The sequence below is a fragment of the Mauremys reevesii genome, linkage group 9 (assembly GCF_016161935.1).
Source record: "Mauremys reevesii isolate NIE-2019 linkage group 9, ASM1616193v1, whole genome shotgun sequence".
Lineage (NCBI taxonomy): Eukaryota > Metazoa > Chordata > Testudines > Geoemydidae > Mauremys > Mauremys reevesii.
Window position 1 is genome coordinate 84,492,903 of NC_052631.1, and position 18,815 is coordinate 84,511,717.

At 35.2% G+C, this 18,815-nt stretch overlaps 1 protein-coding gene across 7 annotated transcripts in view; it reads right to left on the minus strand.

Annotated features, from left to right (window-relative positions):
• The window catches only part of ATRX (ATRX chromatin remodeler), a 140,151-nt gene that overhangs the window by 80,639 nt on the left and 40,697 nt on the right, over window positions 1-18,815 (minus strand). For 6 of the 7 annotated variants that reach the window (XR_005584794.1, XM_039489126.1, XM_039489124.1 and 3 more), the window contains 5 exons: window positions 18,076-18,143; window positions 14,538-17,476; window positions 8,641-8,716; window positions 2,129-2,259; window positions 501-680 (listed from right to left, as the gene is read on the minus strand). Coding sequence is in view for 6 of the 7 variants with exons in the window: in XM_039489126.1 (XP_039345060.1) it covers window positions 501-680; window positions 2,129-2,259; window positions 8,641-8,716; window positions 14,538-17,476; window positions 18,076-18,143 (3,394 nt within the window). In the remaining variant the exon portion in view is untranslated. The remainder of the gene's footprint in view (window positions 1-500; window positions 681-2,128; window positions 2,260-8,640; window positions 8,717-14,537; window positions 17,477-18,075; window positions 18,144-18,815) is intronic. The other variant, XM_039489127.1, reaches the window with a different exon arrangement.

Consider the following 18,815-nt stretch of genomic DNA (forward strand, 5'->3'; position numbering starts at 1 on the left):
TATTGATTTAGTTTAAATGGACTTTAAGAAAATGTGTTTGAGTTAACATCATTATTTTTGAATTTGCTAGCTTTTGTCCTTCTAAATAAATCTTTCAAATACTTTCAATGATAGTTAGATTTTTTTAATTATTATTTAATGAATCAAGAATTTACCACATAATTTCATGGTGCGTTCACTGTCCCATGATTAGAGATAATTGTTTGTTTGTTTTCAAAATACTCTAAACAAACAAACAAGAACCTTAATGACAAAAATTCAATGACAACAACACCGTTTTCCCTCCTCTGCTTGTAGAGTTGATGGCACTGACTTCCTCAATCTCAACTGCAAAACAAGAAACAACTAATGGTGTGAAGGTGTGAGAGGAGGTGTGAGGAAGACAACTTGGAATTCCAGGAAATCTTTTTTTCACTGGAAAGCTCCATTACGCCACATAAATGAACATATTTCATCGAATCACAAATACATCCTGCCACACAAACATTTAAATTTTGTACCTTTCCTTCTATTTCTGCGTTTGCCTTCTTTTGTGTCTTTAGATTTTCCTTTTTTTTCTTCCTCAGATTCTCCATCACTCATACTTAGCTTGTGTCTCAGCAGTCTGTGTCTATATCTAGGCTTCTTGGACTCATCATCATCTGAATCAGATTCAGAATTATCTTCCTTTTCGTTCTCCTCTGTCAGAGAAAAATCAGCACAGAATTCATAAGGGTAGCTATTTGCTCATTTAAGTTGCATTTCATCTATTAAGTATTTCCAGGAAGATGTGATTGAACGAACGCACATATGCACTTCCCCCTCCCACTCCACCTTATCTTTGCAATGGAAACTATTTGATTTTACAGTTATCACATGGATTATCAACAGAAGCAATTTTATTTTCTAGTCATACATATCTCGCATACTTCACTCCTGAGGAAATTCTGCATCACTGCGCGTGCACAGAATTCATGTCCCCCACAGATTTCTTTGTTTCCCTGAAGAAAAATGAATTCTGATGGGGAAACAAAGGAAAGCTACAAGAGTGATCACACACCCCTCCCCTGCAGCACAGACAGGTCAGTTTGGGCTCCTGGAGCAGCCAGTAGAGACATAAAGCACTGTTGGGGGGGAGGGGAAGGAAGGGAGACTTGGCAATCATGCCTGAGAGAGAGACACATACACTGTCCCTCTCGCTTGCTCTTGCGGCATGCTCGGCATGGAGGGGCAGCGCGTTGGGGTGTTTCTGAGGAGATAGGCATGTCCCCTAAGGGAGAGCAGAATGTAGCAGCCAGCCTGCTTAGTGAATTGTTCCCATTGTCTTTGTGAATTCCCCCAGGAGTATAAAACAGGTGTAAAAGTTTTAAGGCTCCTTTACATATTGCCAGACTGGTGTAAAGGACAGTATGGTCTTATAAATGCTTACTGATTATTAGAACTGAACTAAATTTTTGGACTGAAAAAATTTCCTCACAAAATGTGCTCCTGTTTGCTACTGACCTATCTGGACATGGTCAGTAGCCAATATAAATTGCGAGTTTGATTCCACAGCCCTCAGTAGCTCTTCAGTTGCCTATGATGCAACACTGAGCATATGGCTGCATATATTTGATGTCTAATAACTAGAAATAAAAGGTCAAACCTAGTTACATTACTATTAGACAAGGGGGCTTAGGGATTTTCTCCAGTGTTCCCCACTCCCATTCTCCATCCATTGCATTGTAGTTTAAATTAATTACCAAAATAATTGAAACCAGCGTGATTATATTGCATTATTTTGACAAATAAAATAGGCAGAATATTAAAATGCTTTGTATGCAGAATTTTTAATTTTTTTGGTGCAGGATTCCCCCAGTAATAATACCTGTATGTCTTCTTGTCTTTTATTAATCAAATATTGCTTAGCACATACTCGGTTCTAAATTGGTTATAAAGATATGATCACAAAGTAAAAGTGTACTTTTACAGAAGTCAAACAGAGAAACCCACAGAACTATACTAATTGAGTTCAGTTTAGCAGTTGGCATCAAAAAATGTATGTTGTTTGGGGATTGTTTACTGATTTTGCTGTTATTTTCCCTGAAAGACTTCTGAAATTATGACAGATTCTAAAGCACCACTTTTTTCTGCCACATTTGGTGCTCACCGTCATCTTCTGCGTTTTCATTTTTCTTTCCTGTTTTCTTTTTTCCTTCATCTGATTCTTCATCTGAAGATGCATCCTCATCAGAGGAAAGATTGGCTTTGATTTCTTCTAAAAGCATTTTCTTGGCAATTCTTTGAAGTAAAACAAAAAATACTATGTATTCCATTGTTTACACAATAAATCAATGAATGACATATGTAATCTTATATAATTCACAAGTTCAGTAACAGGGTTGTGAGCTCAGAAAGGATTATGAATGGAGAGCAATCATGGGTGGTAATGAGAGGATATTCTAACTGACATTTCATATGTTAAACATGGTATGGTTTGAAAATGGTTCTTTACAGTGCCCCCAAATAAGCACTTTCCAATTTTAAACCATGTTTATTGTAGATTTGCTCAAATCTGTTTTTCTAAAGCAACATTTAATAACTTGGGCCCATTTTATTCCTCCCCACCTGCCCCATCTTCCTTGTCAGTCATCCTTCTAATCAACTGTGATGCAAAGTTAAGCTGAACAATTTATTTATAGCTCTAATGGTCTCAAGAACATGTAAGTGTTTTGGACCAAGTCTCTAAACGATTAGAGACAAAAACAGTGTTAAAGCAACAGTCAATCTCTGGACACTTTCCTCTATGCATTTAATTAGTGGTAAAGGCAGTATGCACTGAACACCTTAAATTCTGAAGGTAAATGATATGCACTAAAACAATTTTTTATACTATAACTCCACATTTTGCTCCTGACAGTTGTTCCCGAGGCATGTGTTACAATCCTTTATGTCTGCGCCCTTGTACTTCAAAGGAGATGCAGCAGGAATAAGTGCAGTGTTTTATAGGGCACACACGGTTTCTCAAGAAGATGTAGTTGCAAACGGCTGGGAAAATCTACATCAGTGGAAGACCAGAGAAAAGGGATGAGAGCAGTCTCACATCCCCTCAAATATCTGCCAGCAACCCTCTTAGGCATGTGACCCACAGATGAAGAAAACAGTGATTTGTCAAAAGTTACGGGTCTATATAAACTTGCAGAGTCAGACTATTATCCCACTTCCTGTAGAACAAAAAAAAGGTTGATCAACTTCTCATAGCCTCCCATTCCACCCCAAAAATATTTTCAATTAAAATACAATAATTTAGACTATGAAAAATGCATTATTTACAGGATTTTTCAACAAAGGAAAATCCAGTATGAAAATACATACAGGAAAAGTGATGTACAAATGGACAAGAAAACTGTGGACTTAATCTGATACTTTACTTCAAGGGGGAAAAAAAGAATTGTCCCTCATAGGGGATCAGGTCCTATGGAACTGTGGAATAAAAATAGTAATGTTTTTAAATATATTTCTAATGTTTGTAATGTTAACTGCAAGACTTCATGTATTTTCTCAATCAGACCGGATCATTTTAGCAGTAATGATGAAAAACATTTTATATTTTCTATATATATTATTCAGAAAGGGGAAGTATCTATACCTAATCAGAAACCCAGTTCAAAAGCCAGGAAACTGAACAGTTCTATGCTTCATTTGGAACTGGCACAGAAACAACTGACCCTACTGTGTTGCTTTTTATGTCACACAATTCAAGTAATTAGTAGTCACACTGAACTATAAAATATACATTTCATTTTATTTAAATTTTCCAGGAAGTAATTTGTGCCCCCAAAACAATGCCAAATTTTCCAAGACCACTCTATTTTATTTTCCCACCTTTTTTTGCAATTATACTTCAACCATACAATATTTTCCATCTTTTAATACATGTTAATATATTTTCAAGTAAGAGTTCAAGACTAGCATATGTTCAATTGTTATTAATTTAAAAGGAAAGGGGGAATTATCCAAGAGCATGAAGATGTTTATGGTTGGTGCACTAAGTCACACTGATCTGCAGCATCCACAGTAGAAATATTAAGACATTAAAGAATTATTTAACCCATATATAACTAGATGAGTCATGATGTAAAAGCTATTTTTAAAAAACAAGTTTACCTAAAAGAGTTGCTTTTAATTATTTATATGAACAGACTTAATTTTGTGGACCTGACCCAACATTTATTGAAGTTCATATGGACAAAGTCCCATTAATTTCAATTAGCTTTGTATCAGTCTGTGTAGGAGAAATAAGACAAGATAGTAAAATTTTAAATATTAATGAATGTGTGTAATATCTGACAGGAGGAATAAATGGTTACCTGTATTTGAAAATTAAATCTTTCCCATTTTGTAGTTTGTTTTTTTTTAAATACTGTACTTATTTGCCCAGATCAGTTGTAATTTTCTTCAGAATACAAAGGCTTGGATTCTCAAAAAAGAACTATTCCCTTATTTTTAAATTATTTTGTACCTTTCATATATATATTATTTTAACCTTAAAGTATAATCTAGATAATGTGGACATCACCAGTAGGTTTGCTATATTTTACATAAGAAACCCACTCAACACTGGGACAGGATTACGGTTCTGAAATGAAAACAAATTTGCAAAACTTAAAATTAAGTTCAGAAGTCTCAACATACTGTCCTGTACCAATGCACCTAAATGATTTCACATTATCCTCAATAGTGCTAAAAGAGTTAGTAAAATTGAAATTGGATAACAAAGTCTTACCTGCATTGCAAGCCATCTTTTAAATATATATATTTTAAATAAAGTGGATTTTGACTCTTAAAAGGAAGGGTTTTTTTCACATTTACAGAATAATGTTTGCTGAGAGAAATCTAAAGAATACATTCACCAGAATTTCTTCAGAAGTACAAACTCGAGTATGCACACATAGAATACTATTTCTTCTCTATTCCAGACTGCTCCTAAATATCCCCAGGTCACTGTCCACAGTACGATCATCTGAACTTCCTCAAGCTGAATAATTTTAATGATTACTAATTAATAAGCATTTCTGAAGTTGGCAAATAACTAAATACTTTTATGTTCCACAAGATATTAAAAACACTAATTTTTCAGCTAGTGAATGAAAGTTCAAACTTCACATCAACAGGGGATGCAACTATTTATTTAGTAGAAAAGATTCAAATTATGGGCCTCAAAAACTAGATTCTCTCTAGTATGTTCCACTGAAGTGGTGCTTTAGTCTGAAAATGTAAAGCATGTTTAGAAATTAGGACTATTTTTCCACTTTTGGTGTAATCAAAGGATTATATATAATGAAATGGATAAACAATACCAAAAAGACAGTGCTGAACAGATCAAACCCTATAAATGCTTCTGGTAAATGTCTGGCATAACAGTATTCACATCATCATGTGAAACTGGATGTTTAGTTCTTGAAATCAGTTTTATTAAGTTAAATTATATCTGGCCTCAAAATAATAAAATCTATTCCAACTTCAAATTCAACTTCCGCATCTTTAGAAGGTAATTAAGACTGAAGATGGACAGTTACCTACACTGATAAACTTTTATTCTTTTCAGCACTTGTTTAACCATCAAACTGTAGAAGTGCCAAGACAATACAGGTTATGATAGTGTGAAAATCTGTCTTCCCCCAACAAACCTGTGGGGGATTATTTATTTATTTTCCTGGGAGCAGAGAACTGAGGTAGATTCTTAGCCAACATCAATTACAATTAAATGCTTTAAAACATTTACATGGAAATAAAAACAAAAACAAAAACTGGGGCCATGCGATCCACTCAATAGCACACTGGACTGCAAGCGAGGAGACTTGAATGCTATTCCCAGCTCTGCCATTGACTTTCTGTGTGATCTTTAGCAAGTTATTTCACACCTTTGTGACTCTGTTCCCCATGCCCTGTAATGTCTAAATAGGCAGTAACCTTTAGGCAAGGACTGACTCATTTATAGCTTGTCAAAATCTTGAGGCTACAATGTTGCCACTGAAAAACAAATTTAGCTAAGAATTTAACTAAAAATAATGATTAACACTATGTGTTAACATTCTTAATTAAATCAACTCAACTCACAGGTGGTGTCCATAAACACACATTAGTTATATGTATAATCAAACTGTCCAAAGTAAGCTGCTAAAGAGACAAAACCATAAGGCTGTGCTAATAGAAAGCACCATTCTTTAAGACTGAGTATTAAAATTTTAATTAAATGTAACCTTTAGCATATTTTTAATATTTAAGTTGTATTTTCATTTATAGTTTTATATACGTATGTTTGACTGACATTTAGTGCACACACAAAAATACTTTCCTTCAGATTAATAATCTACCAAATACTTTGTTCTATAGACTGTACTATGCCTTTGTTTCAATGATCTGATTTTCAAACTCTCATAGAAGTATTACAATTAAATTAAATGCTTGGACAAGAAAAATGTTTTACAAAAATTTATTGCATCCATCAAATACTTAAAGGCATTCTGCATTAATACACTATTTACCTCTTAATAAACAAAACTACTGCAAACATATTAACAGTACCATTTAAAAGATCAAAAGGACCAACAATAAACAAATACACAACATAAAATGACAGCATACAGCACTGCCTGTCATATTATGACCCACTCAGATATTGCACTTTGGCAAAGATGATTTCAAGACTTTTTAAAAAAAATTATTCATGTCATTCACATTCAAATGTATTCAAACAACAGAACTTCTAAACTAGAGACTTGCAACCATGAGTGACCACACTATAAATATCTCATTGGGTACTAGGTACCCTCTTTGGTCTGGTAGAAAAGAGGCAGCTTGTCTGAGTAACAGAGAAAAAAAAATTTAAGTTGTGTTAAGAATTTCTTTTTTTTTTTTTAAATCTTCTCAAAATGTTTTCTATCTTTTTACAATTTTGTACCAGTGATTATGGTACCAAGTACAATGAGTATTGAACGTAATATCAGTGAGTTCAGTTATCAATTACCTCCTGAAGGTTGGAAAGACTATTTGGTAACAGTTACCTCCCCTTACACTCAGAAATGTATATTCAGAATATTTCCTAGATAAAAATTTAAACAATGATTCAGTTTGAAAAGTTACACAAACTAATTTTAACACCTAAAAGAAAATATAATTATATTTAGTGATCAAATCTATTTTGTTCAAGACCTGTTGGGGTTGTATTGAGAAACAGGATAATCCCCCCAAGATAATAGGTAAAATCTACCAGTTAGCATTTGTACTGTAAAATGCTGAGCTTTCTATGATAAATATTTGCTTTAAATCAGCTGAATTATCAACCAGAAATTCTTAAAAATATAACAAAGGTACAGTGAAATTAAAGTATATTTAAATAAAAATAAAGGTTAACAATGTTTAAATGTTGTGCTTATGGACCTGTGCTGTCAGTTCCTAAAAAGTTATTTTTTAAAAGTGAATTAAAATGCTTAAATTTTAAAACTGAACATACAGAAGAGCTAGATTAGCAGCAATATTTCTGTACCCAACTGAGGTCCATATAACAAAATTATGTTTTTAAATTCACTTCAGCTATGTAACAAAAGGCAGTTACTTTGTGGAACAGACACGGCGTTCTATGCTAATAAGGCTCAGAAGCAGAAAAGCAGACTCCAACAGTTGTGTTGCAAAGTTACAAAGTCAGTCCCACATTTACTACAGGACAAAAAAAATTCAGTTTCAGAAATACTATATAAAGTTTTCTTGGAAAAACTTAATCTAACTACAATAGCTTCCAAAAAGAAACTCCTGCTCATAATTGAGTGTTTAGCATTGAGTCCCTTTAAATTAATACTTGATGTTGTTACTAATTAGAAAGCCAAACTTTTACATTGTATTTTATTCGCTATCCAAGCTACTTTTTGACAACTACATTGTAATAGTAAAATATGACATACGTTTAAAAAAAAACAACCTAAAACTAAAAGTTACATCTATTAGTTTTTATAAATTTAAATTTTAAAAACTAAGTAATATATAGGCCTAGATCCTGAAATCACTCATGCACATGCTTCACTACGCATGTGAGTAGTTCCCTTGATGGAAAGTAAGCCTATGTATGTGTGCTTGTAGCATCAAGACCTTAACCATCATGTAGGTGATTTCAGGTACTCATCAATGAATTAAACCTCATTGGTTTATCTTTCTAAATGAGAAAAGGTGTTTTAATAAAAAACAAATTATGTAGCACTAATAATCAAGATCCACTATAAAGATTTTATCACTGTATATTGCACAGATGCTACTTTTTATCATCTATTCATATAAGTAGCTGAAATTCACATTTATCAAAGCAGGCTTTTACTTGTCTCAATGAAGAGCTTATCACAAAACCCACATTTTACATAGGAATATAAAACAGACAGTGCTGCAATGCATTTATAACACACCCTATGCAAGGTGTGTTAGTTAACACTTCTAAATATTTTCTTTGCATTTCTGGATTTTGGCCTCTGTTTTCTGGCCTCTCGTTCAAACTTGCGGGAAGCCTGTGAGCGAGTCTTTACAAGGCAGGCAGTCCTGGTTTTTACAACCTGCTTGCTGTTCCGCTGCGCCGGTTTGCGCCCACGCCTAGGGTGTGTTATAATCTTTTTAAAGTCCTTATGGATGGAATCATACCTATTCTCAGGATCGTCATCATCCTCCTCCTCCTCCTCCACTGGAACAGCCCCCGATTTAGTCTCTCCTTCATCCCCTGGGGAAAAAAGTCAGAGACATTTGACATAAGGATAAAATCAGCAATGCAAATATAAATTTTCTATTATATGTGACCTACTGTATCAAACACTCAATGTAAAGATAACATGGTACTAAATATCACAACCCTACCTTAAAATATATATATTTTTTAAGTAGACAAATAAGTGTTCCCCCATACAATATCTAACAGTAGAAAGCTCTTTGAAGCAAGAGCCTTGTTACCATCTATATCTACTATTGTAAGTGGCAAGCAAATCTTTAATACCATATAAAATGAAGCTATAATCTGTATAGATTTTACTTTAAAATGCACAATAATTGAATGCTCCACTCTTCAGTTATTTTATTGTTCACTTCACAATGGGATTCCCATCACCAAATTCAGACTGAAAAGATGGCAAATAAGCAACAGTACTATCAACTTCCAAGTATACAAGAGCTTGCTTACTCATAACTGAGCTGCCTAGTCTTCACAAGAACTATTTCAGCAGGAAAAGTTTCTCCTGCTGATCTACTTCCCTCTCTGTACTACCAAGGAAAACCACACGACACCCATCCGTCTTAGAGCATGCACATTTATATACAAAGACTTATATTTTGAGAACAATGTTCATTAGCCTTAGAGAAATAATATCAAAATTCAGCTTATTATATAACATACCTCACAAATACAGGAAGTTAATGTACCTAACTTATCTATTAAAACCAGAAGTCAACTTAAGGAGGAAATGTTTTCCTTCCTTAAAATTGCATGAGAGAAGGGAGCTTATTCATTCTGATCTTGACCTTGCCACCTACCTTTTTAGTTCACACTGTATTTTTTCTCTAAAATGTTAAGTTTTTTAAAAGTTGGCTTGCAAATGGAATTGTAATGACAAGAGTATCTGGCAATGTGTGCTAAACTACTTCCAGTATAGTCTGTGGACATTCAGTCTACCCACTGAAAATTCATTTTTTAAAAACAAATTTCTGATGGTCCAGTGATGTCTAGCACTGTTACTAACAGACTGTTTCCAGTAAGACACATTGATGCAGCTACAGAACACCAACGAAAAGAGGAATTGGTTCATAAATGGTAAAGTAAGTGTTCTTTGTTGATACTTCATATGGCTTTTAAGGTTCTCTAGTTGATGTAACATTGCCATATAGAGTGGGCGCCAGCAAGCAATCAGCAGTAGGACTGAATATCAGGGAACCTACTAAAGAATGGTGAAGTGTCAGTAGTTCTTGCATTCAATACTTTCCTCTGCTTGGTTAGTAGGGACATTCAACAGATATTGCTAGTGTGTTGGTGGATTTCTTTTAAATTCCACTTGTAGCTCACTTTTAATATGTTAACACTAGAAGCTTCTTTTCCTTTAGAAGTCCACTCAACACACAAATTATTTTCTCCTCTGCTTAAAGTCCCTTAAGGCCCAATTCAATTCCAATGGGAATCAAAGGTGTCCAGCTCTCTTGGATTTCTTTACAAGTTCCTTAGTACCCAATTATTTTAAGCTTCAGACGCTCTCTCATTCCTATTGTTGCCTGACCCTTTTTAAGGTTGATAATGTTTACATTAATGACCAATTGATCTGACTGCAATAAGGTTCTTCCCCCACATAGCAGGGTGCTGGTGCAAAGGCACCTAATTAGCCCCTGCTCAGCCAGCCCCAATCAGGAGAAATAGATTGAGGCTGGGAGAAAGGCTGGTGCCTGGCCTCTGGAACTGGCTGCACCTGTGGGCCTGCTAGTAGAAGAGCTATAAAGGCTGGCTGGCAGCCAGTGCAAAGGGGGGGTGGGGGGAAAGGACAGAGAAGGGGCAGTCTCCAGGCTGAAGGGAGACTCCCTGTAAAAGAGGAGATAGGAAGACCTGTGTGTTTGTAAATAGTATCGCTGATGGTGGGAACTGTATGTAAATAAAAGCCACGGGTGCTACAGTAAGAAAAGCCTCACAGTGCTTTATTGGTAGAGAGAAAGAGCTCAGCAGGGGGGCGGCCCAGGAAAGGACCTGGTTACACCCCAGAATCAGGCTACATAGAATTCACACTAAGGAGTTCAATATTTTGTGGGGAGTTTCAGGGTGAGTAACAAGATACTCACACTGAGGGCAAAATAAAACCGTAGATACCTTTATTAAAATAATGGAGAAAGCTAGATATGATCCAAGGCACATAAGATAAAGATAATACAGGATCAGGGTAATCTGTGGTATCATTCCATGTATAAGCTTTAGAATTGCATACTCACATCCTTAGCTGGGGACAAATGGACCAACTCGGTCTCTGGCATGCAGTGTCCAATGGTACAAGTCCCCCAATGAGTTGAAGGGTCAAGTAGAAAAGAAGCAGACAGCAATGGAAGTTGCCCAGTGGGAAAGACCAGCTCCGGATCACATGGTGATTGCCCTGTTACAGGGCCTACGCATCTGCTCACATGTAGCCTTTTTACCAGTATAACACTGAGGTGTACTTACTTTATATGTTAACATATTGATACGTGTGACCACCATTTCAGCACATGATCATACCATCATCCCTTGCTTAAGTAGATTTGCAGTTATTACTTCCATGTTCCTTGTAGTAGCACTTACTGGAACATTGTAGCACCTACTGTTGAGCTAACTCTTCTGAGTTCCCCAAATCTAAAGGTAACCGTTGATCTGTGTTAAGGGAGACAGCCTACTTAACCACAGTTATGCTAACTTATGCTCCAGCTAATATCTTACAGGATAAGCCTGTAGTCTTCTTGCATTACAGCAGAATAGAATAGAAAGCAAGCCAATGCATATAATGGGGTGAATATCATTGGGCAAACTTGCCCTATGGGCTACACTGCTACTTACTTCTTTACAATTTTTTGATATCATTCGTGTAATATGATTCACAAAATGATGAATTGTTTTCCTTATAGGGTATCACTATTAGATTATTTGATGTAATTTTATATAAGGACTTGGGGAAGAGACGTCTCTCTTTAAACTGTATAAAATTCTTCACCTTGCACTTCCATGAAGCTGCAGAAATAATGTGATATTGTACATTACCATTATGGTTTGTGGTATAGTCCTCTACCATATACATATGCTTGAATTCCTAAATGCTGCCAGACATTGAGATAATGGTTTAAGTTTCCATTTGTCAACCTTAGATCCTTGTCTGAGTAGTATCTTGAAGTTTATGGCCCATTTAAGGAAGAAAAACATTCTATAACTTTAATGCTATTCTCTTTACATTTTTATATTAAATGGCATGAACCTGTGTAAATTTAATAGCCCACGAAAAATGGACTAATAGTACTGGCAAAAAAAGTCAGGTATAGTGAAATCTTTTATTAATGCTCCACAATATTGACCTATATATCAAGCAGCTTCACTTTTGAACCTCTACTTAACAACCACTGTATATATCATGTCAAATTGTGTAGTGGTGTTCTGGAGACTAAGATTTCCTACTAGTTAGGCAGATGATTGGCAAGATAATTGTTGGGTAGAATAATCAGCAAATGAAAATTAGTAGCGACTCAGGCACCACTGTTCAATCTCACTGCCATGGGTGGTAAGAGGAATTGAGGGATGGGCTGCAGCTGCTTCACCCTTTCTCCCTGGCACTGTAGCATGAGTAGACACAGGGCACATACATGGCCCCAAAAGACATTTTTAATCCAAAGACTCCAATCTCACATGCATGTGGTGCATGCACAACTGCACTGGAATCCATATTGACACATACTCAAAGTACTGGTTACCCTAAAATGACCTGTTGAATCTGAATAATGGCTCAGTGTTAAGTAGTTCTTATAACACACCAAATCTCCTCTAAGGTATTCTTTAGGTGGAACACAAGAGAGACGTACATAAAACTTTATGTTAAAATTTGTGCTTACTGCATATTCAGAGCTGAATTAAACGCACGGATTCCAAATCAAAATAGCTTCAAACAGGGAACATATCTTATAAATAGAACTTGAACTATCCGTAGTTGCCAGACTTTCTGAACAGTCTAAATTCTTTATATAAGAGACCCGCAAAGAGCCTTAAATTTTTAATTTAAGAATGGTTAAATAAATCCATTGATACTAGGCAAATTAGAAGCTCCTACATTAACACTGAGCATAAGGTTCTCTCTCCCTAAAGCAGAAAATTTTAAAAACAAAAACAATCACTAAAAGACTGAATCATCAGAATTTAACAACACCCATTACACCACTTCTTGCTAGGTAAATGAGCATGTTCCAGCTCCACTCTAATTGTACATGAAAATCAACTTTTTTTTTTTTACAAGATTTCTGCCTGTTTTAGATTTTGACCCTATTATAATCAGGATAGTAATATATGAACAAAATGTATCAGTAACTACTACTCTAAAAGCATTGGCTCAATATATTGTTAACAAAACTGGGCTCTTTTATAGTGCCTTCTATCCAAAGATCTCAAAGTAATTTACAAACATTACTGAATAAAGTGAAATTGGCAAGTATTTTCTCCATTTTACATATAGGGATAATAAAACACAAAGGTTCAATAATTCCCCTGAAGTCAAACAGTCTGTGGCAGAACTTGAAACAGAACTTGGGAGTTCCTGAGGTCTGTGCTTTACAGGAACATTGTCAACTTGAATTTTCTGAATTAAGTAATTTTTTTAAAATCAATTTTCTGATACAGTATCCTTTGAAATACATTTTTGATTTTTTTGGTTTTGTTACTTTTTTGAGAAGGAAGACCCAAAAGCAACAATGCCCTCTCGCCCTCATCCTTCCCTCTCTGTGCATACTCCTGCCTACTGAATTTTCCATTTCAGCTACGGTCTCACAAGCCACAGGGAAGGGTGTGAAATGCAGTGAAATCAAATACAGAAAGAAGTACTATAGAATGTCAATGGAAACAGTCTGGAAAAAGTTTCTCTCTCAGAGTAATCTTATTAACAACAGTAGATATAAGTTGTTCAGCAGGAAATGAAACTTAATAGTGTCCTTTTAACCTCAAGATCACACTTCCTCTTTATTTTTAGGTTCTCCAAGCCTAAAAGTTCCAGCTGTGCTGCCTTGATTTTTTTTTTTTTTAAAGAACAAAGGACTAATCAGATGCTGATAAAAGGGGTTCCTCCCCTCAAGTCTGGGCAAGAAAAAAGAATTAGCCCCCATGCTCTCAGAAGCACGTTTAAAATGCATAAAAATCTGCTCAAGTAATAAATAGCAGCCTGACAGACTTTAGCAACAGGTATTACTTTAGTTAAATAAAATTACTAGAATCTATTTCATGGAACACAAAGATAATCTGGCCTAATTTAAAAAGTGCACATGCATAACTATAGCTAAACCTCCAAAGGCCACATTATACCGCAAAGCTTGATACTGTTCTCCCTTATATGACCCAAAGCTAGAACATCTGATGTGATCTCTCCTGTTCTCTACTACCTAAACCCAATTCATGTTCTGTATTCATTAGGCAGACGAAAGCAACTAAGAATAGGCATAAGAAAGGCAACCTACAATGCAACCCACTTGGTATTACAGAGTTTCTCAAATCTCTTCCTAGAAAAGGTATTAAAATTAAATAAAAAGTCCAAGGTGATTTGTAAATTAAGATAAACGGCTGTTTGCCAAGGTTAGTACAAGTCAAACGGTAACTGATTACAATTGGCATCACAAAACTTCTGAACACATTAGAAAACAGGTTTTAGAAATATGGCTTAAGTTTTGGAATGCATAGTCATATTTATAGATATTTTCACTTAAGCATTTGCAGTACTAGATTATTAAAATCAATATGACTATCCAACACATACTATTGACCTCCCCATATTAATATACTAATCAAATTGTAGACCTTTGCACACCTGAAGACTGACAAAATCCTGTGTTGGAGGACAGTATTAAGCTTTCAGTCACTGGCTTAATCTTCTGCTCATCACTGCTTCCATCGCCTGCTGAATTCTGGTCATCATTTTCTTCCTCATCTGATGAGGAGGAACAGCTGATGTCATCCTTCTGTTTTTTAGAAATTCTTTTTTCCACTTTTAAGTTGCCCTTTTTATTCTCCTTAGCGGTACTCTTTTTTTTATTGTCTTCATAAGGCTCCTCATCAGAAGAGGACAATGAGTCATTCTGTTCTTTTTTGGAAGTTTTCTTTTTGTGGCTTACTTTTTTCTTTTCTTTAGCTTCTATTCGTTTTTTATTCTGTTTAACATCTTCAGAAGAACTCTCCTCTTTCTTTGGGGACTTCTCAGCTTCTGAAGATGAATCATTCTGCAACTTCTTCAGTGTTCTCTCTCTCAAATTTCTCTCTCTCTTTTCCTCAACTGCCATTTCATTTTTACTCTTATTTTCAGAGGAAATGCAACTCTTTTTCTCTGGGGATGACTTATCTCCATCAGAAGAACCACCATCTTGTTCTTTCTTATAATTTTTCTTTTTCAAGTTTTCTTTTTTGTTTTCTTTACCTTCTGTTCCTTTTTTATTCTTGGTTTTGTCTTCTGAAGAATCACAACTCTGCTCCTTCTCTGCAGATTTCTCAGTTCCGTCCAAAGACGAATCATTCTGTATCTTTCTCTTTTTCAAATTTCTGTTTTTCTTTTCTTTTGCTTCTGCTCTCTTTTTACCATCAGAAGAATGGCAACTCTCCTCCTTCTCCAGGGATGATTTCTCAGTATCAGATGATCCATCATGCTTCCCCTTCGACGTTCTTTCTTTTAAATCTCTGTTTTTCTTTTCACTGATTGCTGCCCCCTTCCTAATTTTTTTATCTTCAGAAGAATGACTAGTCTCCTCTTTCTCTGGGGATGACTTCTCAGCATCATCAGATGATTCAACCTGCTGTTTCTTCAAATTTATTTTTTTCTTACTAGTAGATCCTTTTTTATTCTGTTCTTCAGAAGAAGAATCATAATTCTCTTCTTTTCTGGGGTATTTCTTTTTGGCTTTTTTTGCAGACTCTATTTTACTCAAACTCTTTATCTCTCTTTCTAACTCTGAGTCGTAATTTGAAGAATCTGAAGGGTTCTGTCGTTTCTTTTTTGCACAAGTGGAGCCTTTAGTTGATTTGCCTTTTTTGGCAACTAAATCTGAACCAGAAGTAGAGCTTTTTCTTTTGCGCTTTCCATTCTCATACTTCATTGGTTGTTTCGTTAGATCATTTAAAGCATTCTTCTGAATATTATTGGATGTCTCACTATTGCTATCAATATCTGAGGAACTATGACTCATCATGGCTACTTCTTTAAGGACTGCTGGCATCTCATCTGAATCCGAACTTTGGTCCAATATGTCTGATTTTTTTGATTTAGAAAGCTTATTAGGTTTAGGATGATCAGTAGTACTGTCAGAAGAATTTCTTTTATCTTTTTTTCTCCGTGACTGGGTTGATGATTTTCGCTTGCGCTTCTCACAGTATGCGTCATTGCTGTCCTCTTCTGAATTAGATGTTAAAGGATTCATGTCTGTTTGACGCCTCAGAGGTGTAGTCTTCACACGTGGAGACCTCCTGAGATCAGATTCCTCTACCAAGGGGGCATTTTCATTTTCAGGTGAGCGTTCATTACCAATGTAATGATTTTCTTTTCCAGAATCACAGTTTTCTGCCTTGGGTATTATATCAGCATTCTGATCTCCCTTTACTGGATTACTGTCTTGATCTTCAGCTTTAACTGGAGAATCAGAAAGGGAAACAGGAGTCAGTTTTACAAACAATTCTTTTCTTACTTTAGCTGATGCTTTTAACTTGGTACCTCCTTTAATGTCTTTTGAAGCTGTAGTACATTTTATATTCATATTTACTGTCTCCAGCTCTGTTGCTGTACTTCCATTGCCCTGTTCATCTGCTGCACTCTGAGTTTCCATAGCTGATTCTAGAGTCTCAAAAATATCTTCAGGGACTGATGAAGGAACAGATACAATATCCATGTCTAAAGCCTCAGTACTATTAGGTTCATACTGAGGCTCTTCATTTGTCTCAGATTTTTTATCTTCACTGCTAGTATTCTTGCTTTCTGTTTGTTGTGTTGCTGGAATGTTTTGGTCCATGGACTCATTGTCAGGCTGTTCTGACACAGCTTTTTTCACTGACTTTACAGTGTCCTCTTTCAACTCTGCATGTTCCTTTCCTTCATCTCTTTTCACCTCATTTTTTTCTAGTTTAATATCAATTTTTCTCTCTTTGGTATTCTTCTCTTTGATTTTAACATCCAAAGCTTGAATCTCTTGATTCAGACCTTCCTCTAATGCTAAATGAGCTTTTTTTAAGTCACTCAAAACAGATTTAAAAGCTTTCAGCTGACGTAGCTGTATGGTAGAGTTTATTTCTGAATTTTCTGCTGCTGTTTTCAAAAAACTTACAAAACTAGCGTTCATATTAGTTGTGGTCTCAACCAGTTTTTTTGTCTTTTTAAGCATGTCTTTTGGCACCATTAGTGCTTTATACGAATAGGTTAAAGAACCAGAATATGAGTCATCTAATTTCTTTTCTTCTCCATTACAATTTGAAATATTTCTCTTTGGAGAAAATTTGAGTGTGTGATCATATATTTTACTTTTTTCATTCTCAACTCTGATCTTCTTCTTGTTTTGTTGCAATAACTGTTCTAAATTTTCAAAAACACTGTCACATGCAGTGACCAAGTCCAACAAAGGTTCTGGGTGGCAAATGTAGCAATGCCATTGGTTATTTTCATCCATTATGGCTGACAGCTCCTTTCGGCCCAGGTTGCGCAAAATGCACTTTTTGCAGAAGGCATTATGGCAAAAGTCGCAGCAAATTAAATTTCCACCTTCAGCACACCATCTGAAATGATGATTGGGAAATGTTAAAATGCAACCCAAAAACAAATTACATTAAGTGTTTAGACAAATAAAGTGTAATTAAATCAAACTTTAAAAATTATCAAACAGTTATAATATTTTACGGGTTACTAATCAAAGGCAAAAGTTCTGAGTGGACCATATCTGGATAGTATATGAGACAACGTGGCCTCTGGTTGATGACATAAGAGCAAGTGAGGGTTTTAGCTTCTATCTCATATATATGTTAGTGGGTTTGCAGTTTACAGACCAAATAATAAGTTTTCTCTGGGAAAGTGAGCTTCAGTGGCCCATTGATAAATGCTATTTATGGGATAATGATCAGAAGACAAATATAAAGCTGGTGTTGGAAACTTAACTAAGTATACATAAACTGATGTTTAGGTTTTTGTCGTGTGATATTAAACTTTTAACCAACAAGGCTAAGTACTTGATTTCCTTATATTTAAGTTTTCCTAGTTTGTATTAAAATTTAAAATTGAAATAGCAACATAATATTATGGGTCTGTTGGCTGGACAGTGGGCATTTCATTATTGCTTTAATTGATGTGGGTAATATTACAGTGGTGTTTACATACTTACCTACACTGTTCATCCATTCCATCTGAATCACGGCTAATGTCATCACTCATATAATATTTGTAGCAAGTCTGCAAGGAAAATGGGTGGACAAGGATTTTTTTTTTCAATTAAAGTGAGATGGAATTTAATAAATCTTTATGACTTAATCTAATGAATGCATTAAAGTCAGACTCTTAACATGTTCTTAGAACTTCAGATCACTGTCTATAAATGAAAACTAGAAACCTCTTTAAAATGTTCTCTCTCATTTTCACCTGCTGTTTACAAAATTGTAACTAATTTTAACACTCTCCAAAAGATACAGCAGCTCCTAAACAATGACTTTTCTGAATTGAATAGTACAAGCCTTATTTGAAAATTACGTATGTTTGCCTTCTTTTGAAGGCCACAGTTTTTTTGTATTCTAAAACTTCCAAGTTGACTATTATTTTTTATATTCAGTTTTGGTCTACACTTATGTCTGCATAGCTACATTGGTCAGAGGCGTGGAAAGAAAAAAAGAACAAAACAAAACAAAAACCCCTGACCAACACAGTTAAACCAACAAAACCCCCGTGTAGCTGCAACTACGTTGATGGAAGAGGGCTTCCGCTGATGTAGCTGATGTCACATGTCCTAAACCAAAAGAAAAATTTTTGTTGGTGTAGGCTGAATCTACACTAGTAGGCTACACTGGCACCACAGTAAGAACCAAAATTACATACTTTCATTGGAATGCAGAATTTTATTCTATCTATTGT